The sequence below is a fragment of the Homalodisca vitripennis genome, chromosome 1 (genome assembly GCF_021130785.1).
Source record: "Homalodisca vitripennis isolate AUS2020 chromosome 1, UT_GWSS_2.1, whole genome shotgun sequence".
In the NCBI taxonomy this organism is placed as follows: domain Eukaryota; kingdom Metazoa; phylum Arthropoda; class Insecta; order Hemiptera; family Cicadellidae; genus Homalodisca; species Homalodisca vitripennis.
In genome coordinates, this window is record NC_060207.1 from 160794043 (window position 1) to 160808540 (window position 14498).

The 14498-nt window shown below is 33.2% G+C and overlaps 1 protein-coding gene across 1 annotated transcript in view; it reads right to left on the reverse strand.

Moving 5' to 3' along the window:
* LOC124375221 (Fanconi anemia group I protein) overlaps window positions 1–14498 on the reverse strand; it is a 53757-nt gene that overhangs the window by 31488 nt on the left and 7771 nt on the right. The window contains exons 3-13 of the mRNA XM_046833355.1: window positions 13895–14070; window positions 12418–12585; window positions 12038–12131; window positions 9813–9945; window positions 9475–9677; window positions 8958–9094; window positions 3361–3584; window positions 2432–2633; window positions 1201–1327; window positions 984–1116; window positions 132–292 (exon numbers count right to left, since the gene is read on the reverse strand). Of these exons, the coding sequence (XP_046689311.1) occupies window positions 132–292; window positions 984–1116; window positions 1201–1327; window positions 2432–2633; window positions 3361–3584; window positions 8958–9094; window positions 9475–9677; window positions 9813–9945; window positions 12038–12131; window positions 12418–12585; window positions 13895–14070 (1758 nt within the window). The remainder of the gene's footprint in view (window positions 1–131; window positions 293–983; window positions 1117–1200; window positions 1328–2431; window positions 2634–3360; window positions 3585–8957; window positions 9095–9474; window positions 9678–9812; window positions 9946–12037; window positions 12132–12417; window positions 12586–13894; window positions 14071–14498) is intronic.

Sequence of the window (14498 nt, forward strand, 5' to 3'; positions counted from 1 at the left end):
ATATATATATATATATTGTTTCTTTATTCTGCAAGATAAATTATTAAGTAAAACATATGGTAATAGGTAGATAGACATCTTAAGTAGTATAATGCGTTGCAAAAATAATATTTACAGTATAGAAGATTTACCTGTAAGACAATTTCAGCACCTTGAATTATGATAGCTTTGCTGATTTCAATGGGAGGCAGAGTGTTCTGGTCTTGAGGGTAGAACTGGTTAAAGTGTTCCAGTAGAGAATCCATCACACTACAGCACAGCTCAGGGTTCCGACACAATGCGTCGTAGAGACCTGTTACAATGGTAATACAATTTCAGCACCTTGAATTATGATAACTTTGCTGATTTCAATGGGAGGCAGAGTGTTCTGGTCTTGAGGGTAGAACTGGTTAAAGTGTTCCAGTAAAGAATCCATCACACTACAGCACAGCTCAGGGTTCCGACACAATGCGTCGTAGAGACCTGTTACAATATTATACGTCAATGTAGAGTTAGGTATTGGAATCGAGTGCTCTTTTAGCCACGATATCAAGAATCATCAATATCTTGACACCACTAAGAATCAAAGTAAAAAGGCATCAAGTATTTATTGGAATCAACACATCTCTAATTTTCAATACAATAAACTGTAGAGCTGTAAATTAAATATTGAATCATCTTGTTGGTGGGTGGTACATGGTAGTTGACCATTGGTCTGCAACGTCATTGATCTTCTAACTATTCTGGGGGTGGTGGTATATGAATACGACTTCCATCCAATAAATGATTAATAACAAGGCGAATCTTGACAGATTCGATTGTCAATTCATGTTACTTGATTCTTGAATTCAATCCAACATTTTTAATATGTTGTGAATTCAAGATTTGGCTTTAACATATTAGTAAAAACAAATTTCCCTTTAAAACACAAATACAGATTTGTGCACATTATCAAAATTCTCAATATATAATTGCTTTAACATCAGTTCTAGGGATGAAATTACCTTCGTAAAGACAGATTTTGACAGGTGCCTGTTGCATGAAGCATCTCCGCAGAACTCCCAGCACTTCAAGGCAAATGGCTTCATTAGAACTACTGCTGGACATACTGTTTTGAGTGTGCACCTCCATACAGATCTGCAAACCACCATTAAAAAAATGAAATTATTTGTTATTGCCAAGAAAAAACTATATAGGCCTTAAAGAGAACAAGCCACCTACTTGTGTAAACACGCTGGGCCCAGAGAAGCTCTGCTCACTCTGACTCAAAGCTGCCAGACCTTTCACTTTGAGAAGTTTGAGCAGCTGGAGGAAACCCATCACAGCAATCTTGCGTGTCTCTATCTCCCTGCAACACATGAATTAAATAGCTACACAATAAATAAAATAAAATAAGGCAGAAACAGCCTTCTTTTTTATCGATCAACAGAAAGATGTGAAACTATAGAACTAAAGGCCAGCTTTAATCTTCTACACCAGCAATAACTTTAACTTATACAAACCACATACAGACACTTTCTACCTAATTTACAGATTTCAAAAATTAGACTCAAATTCACTACATTTAAAGTAATGCATTTATTATTATTAAATTCATCACCTAGGTATAGGTTTTTTGATGTCATGAATTAAATTTGAGTAAAAATCAAATTTAGCTTGGCTTTGGGAATATTTGATGTTGATGAGAGAAATTTTGGGTACACAGAAAATAAGTCTAATATTACTTTTAGAAATTATTAAGAGGAAAAGAAAATTAACTCAAAAACAAAGTGGGGAAGGGGGCCCTCCTGCTCTTCTGCATCATAAACTTGGAGCACCAACCAATTATTCTGCCTCAAGAGGGCCTAAAATTTAAAATTTTATTAATATGAAAATGATACATCCTACCAACATTTTGCAAGAAACCTTTTGCTACTAAATGACTTTTTACTTTTGAAATGAAATTTTCCTTCCAAAATAAGACTCTCTCTAATACTTGCCTTAACAATTTTGATTTTATTGAAGTCGGATGTCTTGACCAGATTGGTGGATGACCAATTTTGTAATAAGTGAATTATTTTGGACATAGTGCCAAAAATACCAATAAAAATGTTTTATCCAAGAAGTCTGTAAGCTTCCAGAAAATGCATTTCCAAATGCATGCCCATATAAGAAAAGTCTTATTTAAAGCTCTAGATTAAATTAAATGGGGAATACTCCGACATTTACACTCTGTATATATATCTCATTTACTGTGAACATTCATATTCGATTTATAGTAATGGGACTTATAATATCAAAATATACTTATAAATATCAAAATATGACTTATAATGTCAAAATATTGTTTGGTACATCATTGGAATGAGCTAAAGTTAAAGATTAGCCATTCCAAGTTAAATAGCCATTAAAAACAGCATAACTTGAGAGAAGATGGATTCAGTAGTTAATTTTTGTACTTCAAGAGACTGACCTTGAAAACAACGCCTTCCGTAGAATGAGAATGAAAGAGTCCCGAAGTTTGGTGGAGATGCGCACCAATGAGAGGACTGCAGTGATGACCCTGCGAGCGATGGCGGGTGGCAACTGACCCAGGAAGTCTAAGAGTCTCAGGAGAATCAGCAAGTTGTCTATTACCACCAGTGGCGCTACACTACACAGCTTCACCAAACAATCTGCAGCATGTTTTAAGCAGAATAACTAACCAAGCATGCTTCTTTCCATTCACTAAGATATTAAGCACTTGTCTTTTATAGAATTCACTGTATCCTTTTCTTACTGCCATGTACAAACATCTGAATTGCAAGCCTGGAAAGTAATTACTATTTTGTTCTATTTAAATGTAGCGCTTTTGTTGAAATGTTTGTCCACATATATACAGGGTATAAATTAAGTCCTGATACATCTGGATACATTCCAAACAGATTGAGATATTGATGTAAAGTCTTTAACATAATTATGTGACATGTGAGAAAGATGTATTGTGTCATAAGATAGGGGTTGCAATTTTGAAAAAGGGTGGAATATTTTTACTTTCCAAAAAGTCGCTAAAAGTAATTTAATAGTTACGGTAAAGATTTTACATCAATATCTCAATCCGTTTTGAATATATCCAGGCGTATCAGGACTTAACTTACACCCTGTATATCCTTTCTATGGTTATTTTGCTGCTTGCTTATTATACATAATGAAGGTTTTACAAATTTGTTCTATACAACTTTATTTTTTATACAGAATTAGAATTTTGTGGAGGGTTAAGTAATTGTAATGAAAAAAATTTGATCGCATATACTCTATAATATATTATTAATTTTTGAAAATTACACGTGTTTTTTTAAAGGTGCTAACTATTTACGCTTACACACACATCTAAAACGTTGTCAGGTGATGTATTCTGCTGACCTGTATACTGTGTGACGTTCTGACCGGTAATGATGTGGTCAGTGAGAGTCTGCAGTACAGTCTGAGCAACCTGGCGGTGTCGCTTGACCACATAGACCAGTGAGTGGCGGCCGTACTTCCACAGGATCTCCGCTGTACCTTCCTTGCTCTTGGAGGCTTGGATGTTCAGCAGTGACATACAGAAGTTCACCAGTCCCTTTAACACCTTGTCTCGTGTGCAGACACTAAAACGATAATGATATACTATACAATAATCATTATCGTAAAAAGAATAACTATAATACTTGTTAGTTTCAGTTGTTTGTCTGACAGTGAGTCTGTTATAAAGGTTTATATAGCTGTAACACTTCACTGTTTGTCTAGCAATGTTGGTTTTTTTATAATCCCCTATTCTTAAAAAATAAAGACAATGTAAAAAAATAGAGATTTTTAAATAGAGATTTTTATCATATTTCTTAAAGGCTGACAGTAATTTTCTAACCATAAATGACTTAAGGTATTATAATCAAGAAAAACAATTCATTGGAAATTTAATATGAGTTCTGACCAGGCGCGTCTACAGTCTGGATCAATTGAGTTGAGTTTTTATATATCTAATACTTCAGGAGTGATTTTAATGAACCCTGATAGACATTGCAATTTTTTATTAACACACACACACACACTAACACACACACTAACACTAACACACACACATACACACACACACACACACACACACACACACACACAAGGCAACTCAAAAAGCTGTTAACACTCAAATGAAGGACTTACACGACATTTGCACTGATTTACAGAGGGAAAACCAACAATTAAAAAAGGACCTAGCTTCTTATAAAATTCAGATGGAAAATCTAGAACAGTAACAACAGGAATAAAAACGTTCAAATTGAGGGAATACCAGAAGTATCTAACGAGAAACTAAATATTGTAATTAACAAACTTGCAGAAGTAGCTAGTGTCCAACATTAACCCGGACACTGAATGTGCAGGCTGTGCATCGTATACCAACTAGGCGTGAAAAGGGTCCTAGGCCTATTATTGTGCAGTTTGTAAACAGGCAGGTGCGTGACAATCTATTGGCAAAGTGCAAGAAACTGCGAATTAAATCGACTGAATTTGTAGCGAACATACCGATACTAACGTATATGTGAATGCCCATCTGACACCTTTTCAAACAAAGAACTACTCTACCAGGCGAAAAAACTAAGGAATCATGGATGGAAGTTTGTTTGGACTGTTGAAGGAAAGGTTTTTGCGAAACAGACAGAGGATGACAAAAGGGTGCACGTTGCTTCACTGGACCAGGTTGAGAAACTTATCGCAGGTGGTCATAAATAATTTTAAGTGTTTAATGTTGTTTGTATTTTTTTCCATCAAATAATAATAATGTTGGTTAACAACTTGGGAGGAAAATTTAACATTTTTAATTTAAATATTCGAAGTCTTCGGAGACACTTTGATGAACGGAGACATATATCTTAACGGACTTTCATCAACTTACAATATAATAGTATTAGACGGAGGTATGGATCAAGAGCGGGGAAGAATACAAGTTCCAGATACCGGGATACGACATGATACTACAGCCAAGGACAGAGAATCAATCAGGTGGTGTCGTTATCTACGTGGACTCTAACCTCCAATACTCGCACCGGCTCATCTCTTGTTCTACTGCAGAAATAGTTCATATTGATTTTAACGTTACCATCAACAATAATTCTTTCAGTATAACACTTTTTGGGGTTTATCGAAATTGTAAATATACATTTAAGGAATTTAAAAATGATTTTATAAATATATTACAGACAAAAAACGACCCTACTATAATTATAGGAGATATGAATATATGTTTAATGAAAGAGGGGGGTTCAGCCATGGATTATTTAAACTTAATTTCATCATATGGATTTCAAAGCTTGGTGAATGAACCAACTAGAGTTTTTAATAATACTGTTACATGTATTGACCATTTTGCTGTTAAGAAATTCAGAAGATTTGAACTATGAAAGTAATGTTGTGAAATTGGAAATAACTGATCACTTTGCACTCAGTCTCACTTTGTTTGTGAGTAGTAATACATTAAATAAATTAAAGTTCGTTAAGGCTCTGGATCAGAAGCTTTTTTGTAGACAGTTAAATTTAGCTGACTGGAATCCGGTGTATAATGAAATTAATGTAAATAAGTGTGTACACAATTTTTATACCATATATAATAATTGTTATAATAATGCTTGTTTTTTGAAAAAACTTAATAGTAAGAGTAGAAAAAGAAAGGAGTGGATTTCAGATCGCCTTATTTGTTTAATAAACAGAAAGAATAAATTGTTTGTTATGTACAATAACGATAGAAGTAATTTGGTTTTAAGGTCAGAGTATAATGAGGTATGCAAAAAATGTAACAAAGCAAATTAAAAAGGAAAAGTTAAATTTATTTTTCTTCATTAATAGATCAGTGTCAAGGCGATTCAAAAAAGTACTGGAATGTTATTAAAAAAAATTATTAAAAGAAAGAAACATTCCTTAGACAGTATAAAAAATTAATGATAGTTTGGTAAAGGTGGTAGATAATGAAAAAAATTGTTGCTGACGCATTTAATTCATATTTTACAACTATTATTTCATCTCTGAAGCATGACGCTTTTGGATGTGACATGTTTAAAGATTATAAAGATTATTAAAGATTATTGTTTAATGATTATATTTTTTGAGGACCTGTTTGTTAATTTCGAATGTACATATGATGAACTATTAAAAAAGCCATTGAACAAATAAAAAATAAGCCTAGTTGTGGCGTTGATGGAATCGGCATTGGTACAATAAAACAAAATGTAAATCTCTTTGCGCCAATACTCCACAGTATATTTGTCAAGTCTTTGGATCAAGGAATAGTTCCTATAGAGTTTAAAACAGCATCAGTTGTTGCGCCGATTTATAAGACAGGTGATGAATCACTTTTTTCTTCGTACCGCCCTGTAATCTGTTAATAAGCACTGTGGCGAAGATTTTTTGAGAGTATTATTAAAAAGCAGTTACTAAATTTATTTCCACAATAGATCCTTTGTTCTCCAGCAATCAGTTTGGGTTTTTGCCGGGTAGAGGTACGGATTTAGCAATAGAAAAGCACGTCAATAGTATAGTGGCATCTACAGACAAAAGTATGTATACATTAGCTGTTTATCCTGGACTTCCAGAGAGCATTTGATGTATTAGACATAGACATTTTAATATATAAATTTAGAAAACATGGCATTGGGGGTGCAGCACTGGCATGGTTGGATTCATTTTGCAGGGGTAGAAGGCAGGTAGTGAAAGTAAATAAATGTTATAGTGATGTGTTGGAGCTACGGTACGGAACAGCTCAAGGAGGGGTGTTGGGACCAATTATTTTTTTGATTTACATTAATGATCTTTTGAATATTGACCTTCACTCATCTGTGTTTGCCTATGCGGACGACACAGCACTTGTATGCTCTCTGCCTATAATAGGCAATCACTGCAATATAAAATAAACAGTGATCTAGAAAAAATATCTCAATGGCTAATTAGCAATAAATTATTGATAAATAACCAGTAAATCAAAGTGTATAATGTTTTTTTGACTACTGTGAGACTAAGGAAAATCTTACAGATGTTTTCAAACTGTTTTGCCACGTGCATCATTGTATTTACGGTTGTTCTTGTTCCAGTATTGAGGTAGTTGAGTTTGTAAGATACTGGGGATTTACATTGATCAATTTTTTAAAGTGGAGACAGCATGTGAATATTTTTATCAAAAAGATTGAGAAAAATAACTTATGCACTATATCATTTAAAAGGATACTTAAAAGAAGATCAATTAAAGCAGATTTATATGTCTTGGTTTGAGAGTGTATTGAGATATGGAATTGTACATTTTGGAGGTACCTACCCAATCATTTTAAAGCCAGTCGTAATAAATCAAAGGCAACGCCTTACGAATTATATATAATATCAAACATAATGATAGATTAAGCTATATATTCGCTGAGAAAAATATTTTGACATTTGAACAGTTATATAAATATTCAGTGGTTATGTACATTCCAGAAATATTTACAAAACTTTTGAGTTTAAACAGCAAAATAGATTTACTAGATCAGGTCAGTTTGTGTCAATATCAGTTCTGTTTTAGTCAAAGAAGTTAGCAGGCATCAATTTTATAACATTAGGTCCGGCCAATTATAACAAGTTTATAATATTTTGTGGGAATGATATTATTTTTGAGAAAAAACATAAAGTTAAAATGAAATTGTTAGAAATTTGTTGTATTGTTTTTAATTATATATTGTTATTGTTATGAATTTATATTATTATTGTTATGAATTTATATTATTATTGTTATGAATTTATATAGTTATTGTTATGAAGTTATATTATTATTGTTAATAATTTATATTGTTATTGTTATGAATTTATATAGTTATTTATATTAAGTTTAATGTTATTGTTGTATTTTTCTTATATTATTACTTTGTTTGTTATTTGCTTTGTTTATGGTTCAGGTGATATATTGAAAAAAGAAAACATTTAAATGGTAAATTATCTATGTTTATGATTATAAAAATAAGTTATGAAATATGTAGTGACTATAGACTGCTGTCAAGATACAATTAGCATAAAATAAAATAAAAAATGGCCAACTGTATTCCCGCACCCGCCGTACCTGGTGCATTGGGAATGATTGATGTAAACTGTGTTCTGTATTGTATTGAATAAAGGATTTTTTGAACTTGAACACACACACACACACACACACACACACACACACACACCGTTGCAAGACACAGCACGGACTGGATTGATGTAATGCTAATGCGGTTCCAATCCAGTCCCCCCCGTACCATCTATGGGGGGAGGGGAGAGGAATGTTTTTTTTGAGTGGGTAGGTCTGCACGTCTGGCAGGAATCCCACACTACCGCCACGTATATCTGCCGGAAGATGGACGGTGGAGTTTAGCGATGATGGTGTCTTTGGAAGATCTTTTTTCAAACCTCTATTACAAAAAAAAAAAAAAAAAAAAAAAAAAAAAAAAACACAATCATCACCATACATACAAATTTAATAAATATTTTATAAATATGAAAATAAGCATTTTATTGCAGTAAATTATTAAGAATCACATTTATTTTATTTATCAGAATTGTAATAATAAGACAAACTTAATTGTTATAGTATTGATCCAAAACAAATGTATTTTTTACATGTTTTTAATACATTTTAAAATGGATAACACATTTGTAAACCCTTTAAAAATATAAAATGTTACATATTTTACGTTGTTCTTTTGCTGATAATGTAATGCTGTGTACATTTCAGCTTTTATGGTCTCATCTACTCTTTAGATCTTGTTAGAAAGAAAAATATTCCTATAAGAATAACATAAAAACAATTTTTACCCTCTTAACACTTTTTTAAATGTAAACCATTGTCACTTTTTCCTCTGATGAATTTTTTGAAATCGGAATGCAAGCAAAATTTCTAAGCAAGGTTCCAAGACATTTGCAAGTGTGTAAACTACCTATCAATGAATGAGTCTAACATGTACCATTATAATCATAATAATTTTACTATTTACTTGCTCTGTATCAGCTTTAAAAGAACTTCATTGAAGTCCTTCTGAGGTGACACCATCTGTCTCAGCCAAGCAGATTCCTTCCGCCGTTCCTCTTCTTGAGCACTGCGTAGAATGGCAGTTTTAAGGGTCTCCATCACCTACCAAGAGCTTTAGGTATCACAAGAATCAAGATCAACACAAGTTTTGAACTAACTTACATATTTAATTTATTTACCTTTATATTACATATCAATATGTTACCAACAATCCCTGTTAATCCTAATAACATGAGCAAAACTAATTTATTTTAATACAGTTAAAGTTGGAATAGTATATCACTTCACTACTTTAACCACTTACAGAAAAACTCCAATAAATGCCTAAAAACCAATTAAAACAAGAAGCAAGTGATTTCCGAGATACTTGGAATTGCTGTGGACAGAGCATAGTCTTTATAGTTATTACCCAATCAAAGATTGGCTTTATGGCATTTCAATGTGATTGTACTTTTTAATAGGTATAAATTGAGATTCATTACCTGCTGTTCGTAAGCAGAGATGGTGGAGAGTGAGAGCAGTACAGCCAGTAGGAAAGGATCCAAGATGATCTCCGGGATGCTTACACAGTTCTTAGTAAATTTAAGCAGATCAGTGACACAACCTCGAGATAGTTTGGCCGATTCCTCTGTGTGATAGAGAACCATGCTCTCACAGTCTGAAATCTCCTTGCTGTCACTTTCCGCTGAAACAATTTCAATTAAATATTTTATTTTACAAGTGCATTGAGTAAATGAAAACACTGGTTAAAAATTTGATTGATAAAAGTGTTTTTGACATTAAAACTTTTGAAAAATTGCCACAAATGTTCACTACTCACATACGCAGGTGATACTATCCAAATCTTCAGGTACATCTTTTTTATTGTATACTTTTGAACTGAAGTATCTTCGCAAGGAGAGAAAAACCGTAACACCGTGCTGGTTCTTGCAGAGTATTAGCATTTGGTGTATCTAAAATTACAAAAACAAAATTAAAAAGATTAATATTTCATACAACAAACACAGTCTTGATATATTTTGAAGATGAAATTATCTTATTCAAAATTTATATATGAATTTATCATGAAAGAATTATGGACAAACAAAACAAGATAACCTGACTGTAATATAAAGCCTTTTTTATATGTCGTACATACAGGATTTGTATGTAATTAGTAAACTAATTTTTGTTGGAATAAACTACCACATAAGAATTTTGTATTACTGAGCGAAATTATCTTGAATTTATGAAGAATACTTAATTAATTTTTGCTCCTGGCGGAGCAAGTACTTTTTATGATTCAATATTTATTGAAAAATACTTTAGAAATTTTACAGCCATCTTTGGTTTACTGAAATTTTTCTAGTAACTAATGTCTTGTGCAGACAAACAAAAATATGCATTACTGTGATTAACCCTCTAAGTGGCAAGCGACGTCTGAGACGTTCTATTTACGCCGCCGTGACGTGGCAAGCGACGTCTTAGAAGTCGCTTCACATTGCCGCTTATTGCTAGGCAACCGATAATTATTTTTACGCCTAGTTTGCACAGTTGCGTTCACCACTAAATTTCAAATGCATTTCATATAGTAACATCAACATCACGATGAAATAATCAATGGTACTAACTGAAATAATCCTTGTGGCAAAACTAGCTGAGTAGGCCTACGTGACTGTTTCGTTTCTCTTGGCTTGTAATGGTCGTTTGTTGTTGTTTGGTGTTGTGTTTTAGAATATTTTACAATGGATGTCAATCTAGGAAGTAGTAGTATACGTGATATATTACAAGGTGAAGAAAGTTTAGGTAGTTCAGATGAAGAAAGTGATTTTCCTGTCGAAGAGATACCCGATAATATTTCATTAGCAGATATTGTAAGTGAATCAAGTGAAAGTAAATCAAGTGAAAGTGAATCAAGTGATAGCGAATCAAGTTTATCTGATTCTAGTGTACCCCTCATACAAAGAATTCCACGACAACGTAATTGGGTACGAGTGTTTCCTCCAGAACCAAATAAAAATATTGAAGCTAAATTCAGAGTGAGACATCCAGGTGTCAGAAATTGTCCACCTAGAAACTTAGGTAGGCCTATTGATTATTTTTATCTATTTTTTACTGACTTCATTTGGAATCTCATTACCAATGAAACCAACTTTTATGCTGCTAAAAAGATAAGAGATAAAAGAAATTCTGGTGAAATCCGACAGTTTTCTAGGCTGAAAGATTGGGTACATATTTTGGTAAATGAAATTAAATGAATCAAAGAGTGTGCATCATTTGTGCGAAAGACCCTAATGTGAAAAGAAAAAGAAGTGTTTATTGGTGTCCAGGGTGTAACTGCGGTATTCACCCTCTTTGTTACCCTAAACTCCAGCACTTTTATAGGCCTTACACAACAGGGAGGAAAAGGCAAGCAACTTCTAGCGATTCTGACTAGAAAAAGTGTTTTTTCTTGATTCAGTTTTCCCATATAACTTTTTCAGTGTTGTAAATAGAAAAAAATATTATTGAAGGTTTTTTGTTTAGAATTAAATTGTGAATAAAGGTTGCATTTAACATAATCTCCTAGGAATGACATTTTTAAAGTTACAGAACGTAAAAATGAAAAGTTTGGTGGAGAAAAAAACGTTTTTTCGAACATTTGTGTGGATATCATAAAAAAAAGGTTAAGGTATGTAAAACATAACTATACTATGTTATTCTGTAGTTTATTACGAAAAAATTGATATATAACAAGCATTGCTCATATTAGAATTTGCATTTTATTTTTAAATTATAAGATAGTCCTGCTTGACTCTGAAAAATAGCCCGCCATTCCAGCAACATATTACCGCCACTTAGAGGGTTAAAAAGGATCTGGATTCTCATTGTTTCAATTTGGTATCTATGTAATGCTTCTGAATAAGATTTATGGACAAATGACCATGTATTCAACAAGCAACAATTAAAATTTGTAGAAGTGTGTATTTCAGTGTCATAAAATTCTCAATATGACTATTTTTACACTTTTGGAGCAAAATATATCAAGATGAAATAGTCTAGAATACTCTGTATTTGCCCACTTACCAATGGGGGTATTTCTTGTGGTGACATTTTGTCAAAATAGGTACACAGCTTGTTGACCACTTGCTGATGTTCTTCCTCAGTTAGCTGGATTTCTCTGTAACAAAGACCATAAATATTTTTGCTGTTGCAAAAATCAAGGATCATTCCTAACAATAACCTAATAAATAAGTAAACAATAACCCCAATAAATACAAGGTACATTGAAACTAAATAGTAGTAAAAGATGTTACTGAACCTTATAACAAAAACAGAATAGATTTTTAATTTACATTAAGAGGTTCCTTGTAGTATGGGCTTGTTTTATTGACAAAAGAACTTATAACGTATGAATATCGAAGTATTGAAATATTATAAAAAGACAATATTTGCCTCAAACTCACATGAACATGGCGGCCAATGAAGTAACAATACCAGGATTCCATGTAGAAGAACAAATTACTTGAACGATTCTCTGCTTAAACTCTGAACCCGACATTTCAGCTCCTGCATATTCCACTTCTCTGTGTAAGTCTACTTCACTCAGCACTTTAGGCAACAAGTCCTTCCAGCTGGAACAAACATAGCAGCCGGTCACATGACACCTTCCAGGAGGGAGATAAAAACACTTAAAACACAATACTATGTTTAAACTACACACCAAAAATTTCAGAGAATTCATTGAACGCAATGAGCATTCAAAATAGTCATATTAATTAGGTGAAAAAACAACTTCCTGTACCATTTGGTACTTTTTCTTGAACATTCATTGAAGGACATGGTCCTATCCGCCTTTTTCACAGCACCCATGAGATACTAGCATTTCAAATTACTATCCTACTTTCATTTGTGCCGGTGTGATGTGTGATTGTGTTTCTCATACTCGTGACTTGTGGTTGGGACTTACATTCTCTGCAGTGACAACGTCTGGAATAGACTCCAAGCACCTTTTGTGTCTGTTTGAACCCTTTTCTTACCCTTCTTTTCTTCTTTCTGTTCTCTATTTTTATATATACTAATAAAAACAACTTCCTGTACCATTTGGTACTTTTTCTTGAACATTCATTGAAGGACATGGTCCTATCCGCCTTTTTCACAGCACCCATGAGATACTAGCATTTCAAATTATTATCCTACTTTCATTTGTGCCGGTGTGATGTGTGATTGTGTTTCTCATACTCGTGACTTGTGGTTGGGACTTACATTCTCTGCAGTGACAACGTCTGGAATAGACTCCAAGCACCTTTTGTGTCTGTTTGAACCCTTTTCTTTCCCTTCTTTTCTTCTTTCTGTTCTCTATTTTTATATGTACTAATAGCTCCCCGACTTGACGAAGAGGATAGATTCCAATCCTCGAAACATTGTATTATATCTTTTGTAACCATAACAATATCAAATGTCCAAAATCCTGTTATCCTGTCAAACCTTTCATCGTCAATAACAAACTTAAAAAAAAGCATTAAAACTTATTAATAAGAATCAAATCTGATGCTAAAAATCCTCACCCACCTTGTTCTGGTCTATCACCCCTGTGATAGACTCCGCACAGTATCTGTGATCAGACTGTTATTTGTCTATTACACAGTACCAACTTGCTGTCACACTATTAACAAGTTGATTGTAAACACTGGATTAAAAAATAATGTGAACACAACAGAATAAACAATGAATTAGAAATTGTAACATTTTTCAGCAGGTAATTAAAAAAAATAAAACTGCTAAAAACATGCTCTTATAACTTCACTTCAGAGGAAACAAATCCTGTTGATAGTTGTAAATAAGCTAATCAGACCCACTAAATGTAATCAAGTTTACACTTACAAGTCAAGATGAAATTAAATAATTTAAAGAACTAAAAAAATGTTAGTTTGGATTCATTACCTGGTCTGACTGTCTGATTCAGAAGAACGGATAAAGTCCACACATGCCTCTGCTATGGCGACTAGGTGTGATGTTGGAAAACTCCCCAACTCCTGGGCAATGCGACTGACAAGAGCAACAGCACTGCGGTTTGATATGTCACAAGTCTGGATTTCTTTAATAATGGCTAGACACAGCTGAAAGTATTCCAACATATTACACATATATCTCCATCATTGACAGGTATGTTTAAAATTAATTATAGCAGAAGTCCGATTATCTGAGTCTTCAGGTCAACTGAGGTCAATAAAAAAACAATTAATAACCTTTCGGGAACATATTAAGCTGAAGATACTGGATCCTTCTTTTGAAGTGTAGGAGCGCTGAACACTGTAACACACTGTTTGCAAGTTTCTACTGGCTGTTGATAATTCGAGCAATAATAGTACAGGGTTAGTATGCTACTGTTGGTTGCAGCTCGATAGTAAGTAACATGTTTATTGTATAAACACCATTTTTCCTAATCAATACTGAGTTTTTCTGTATCCATGGTAATCCCGGTCCCAGGCTTAGATAAGTAATCGGACTTCTACTAAGTACATAAAAATCAGTAAAAACAAGAATT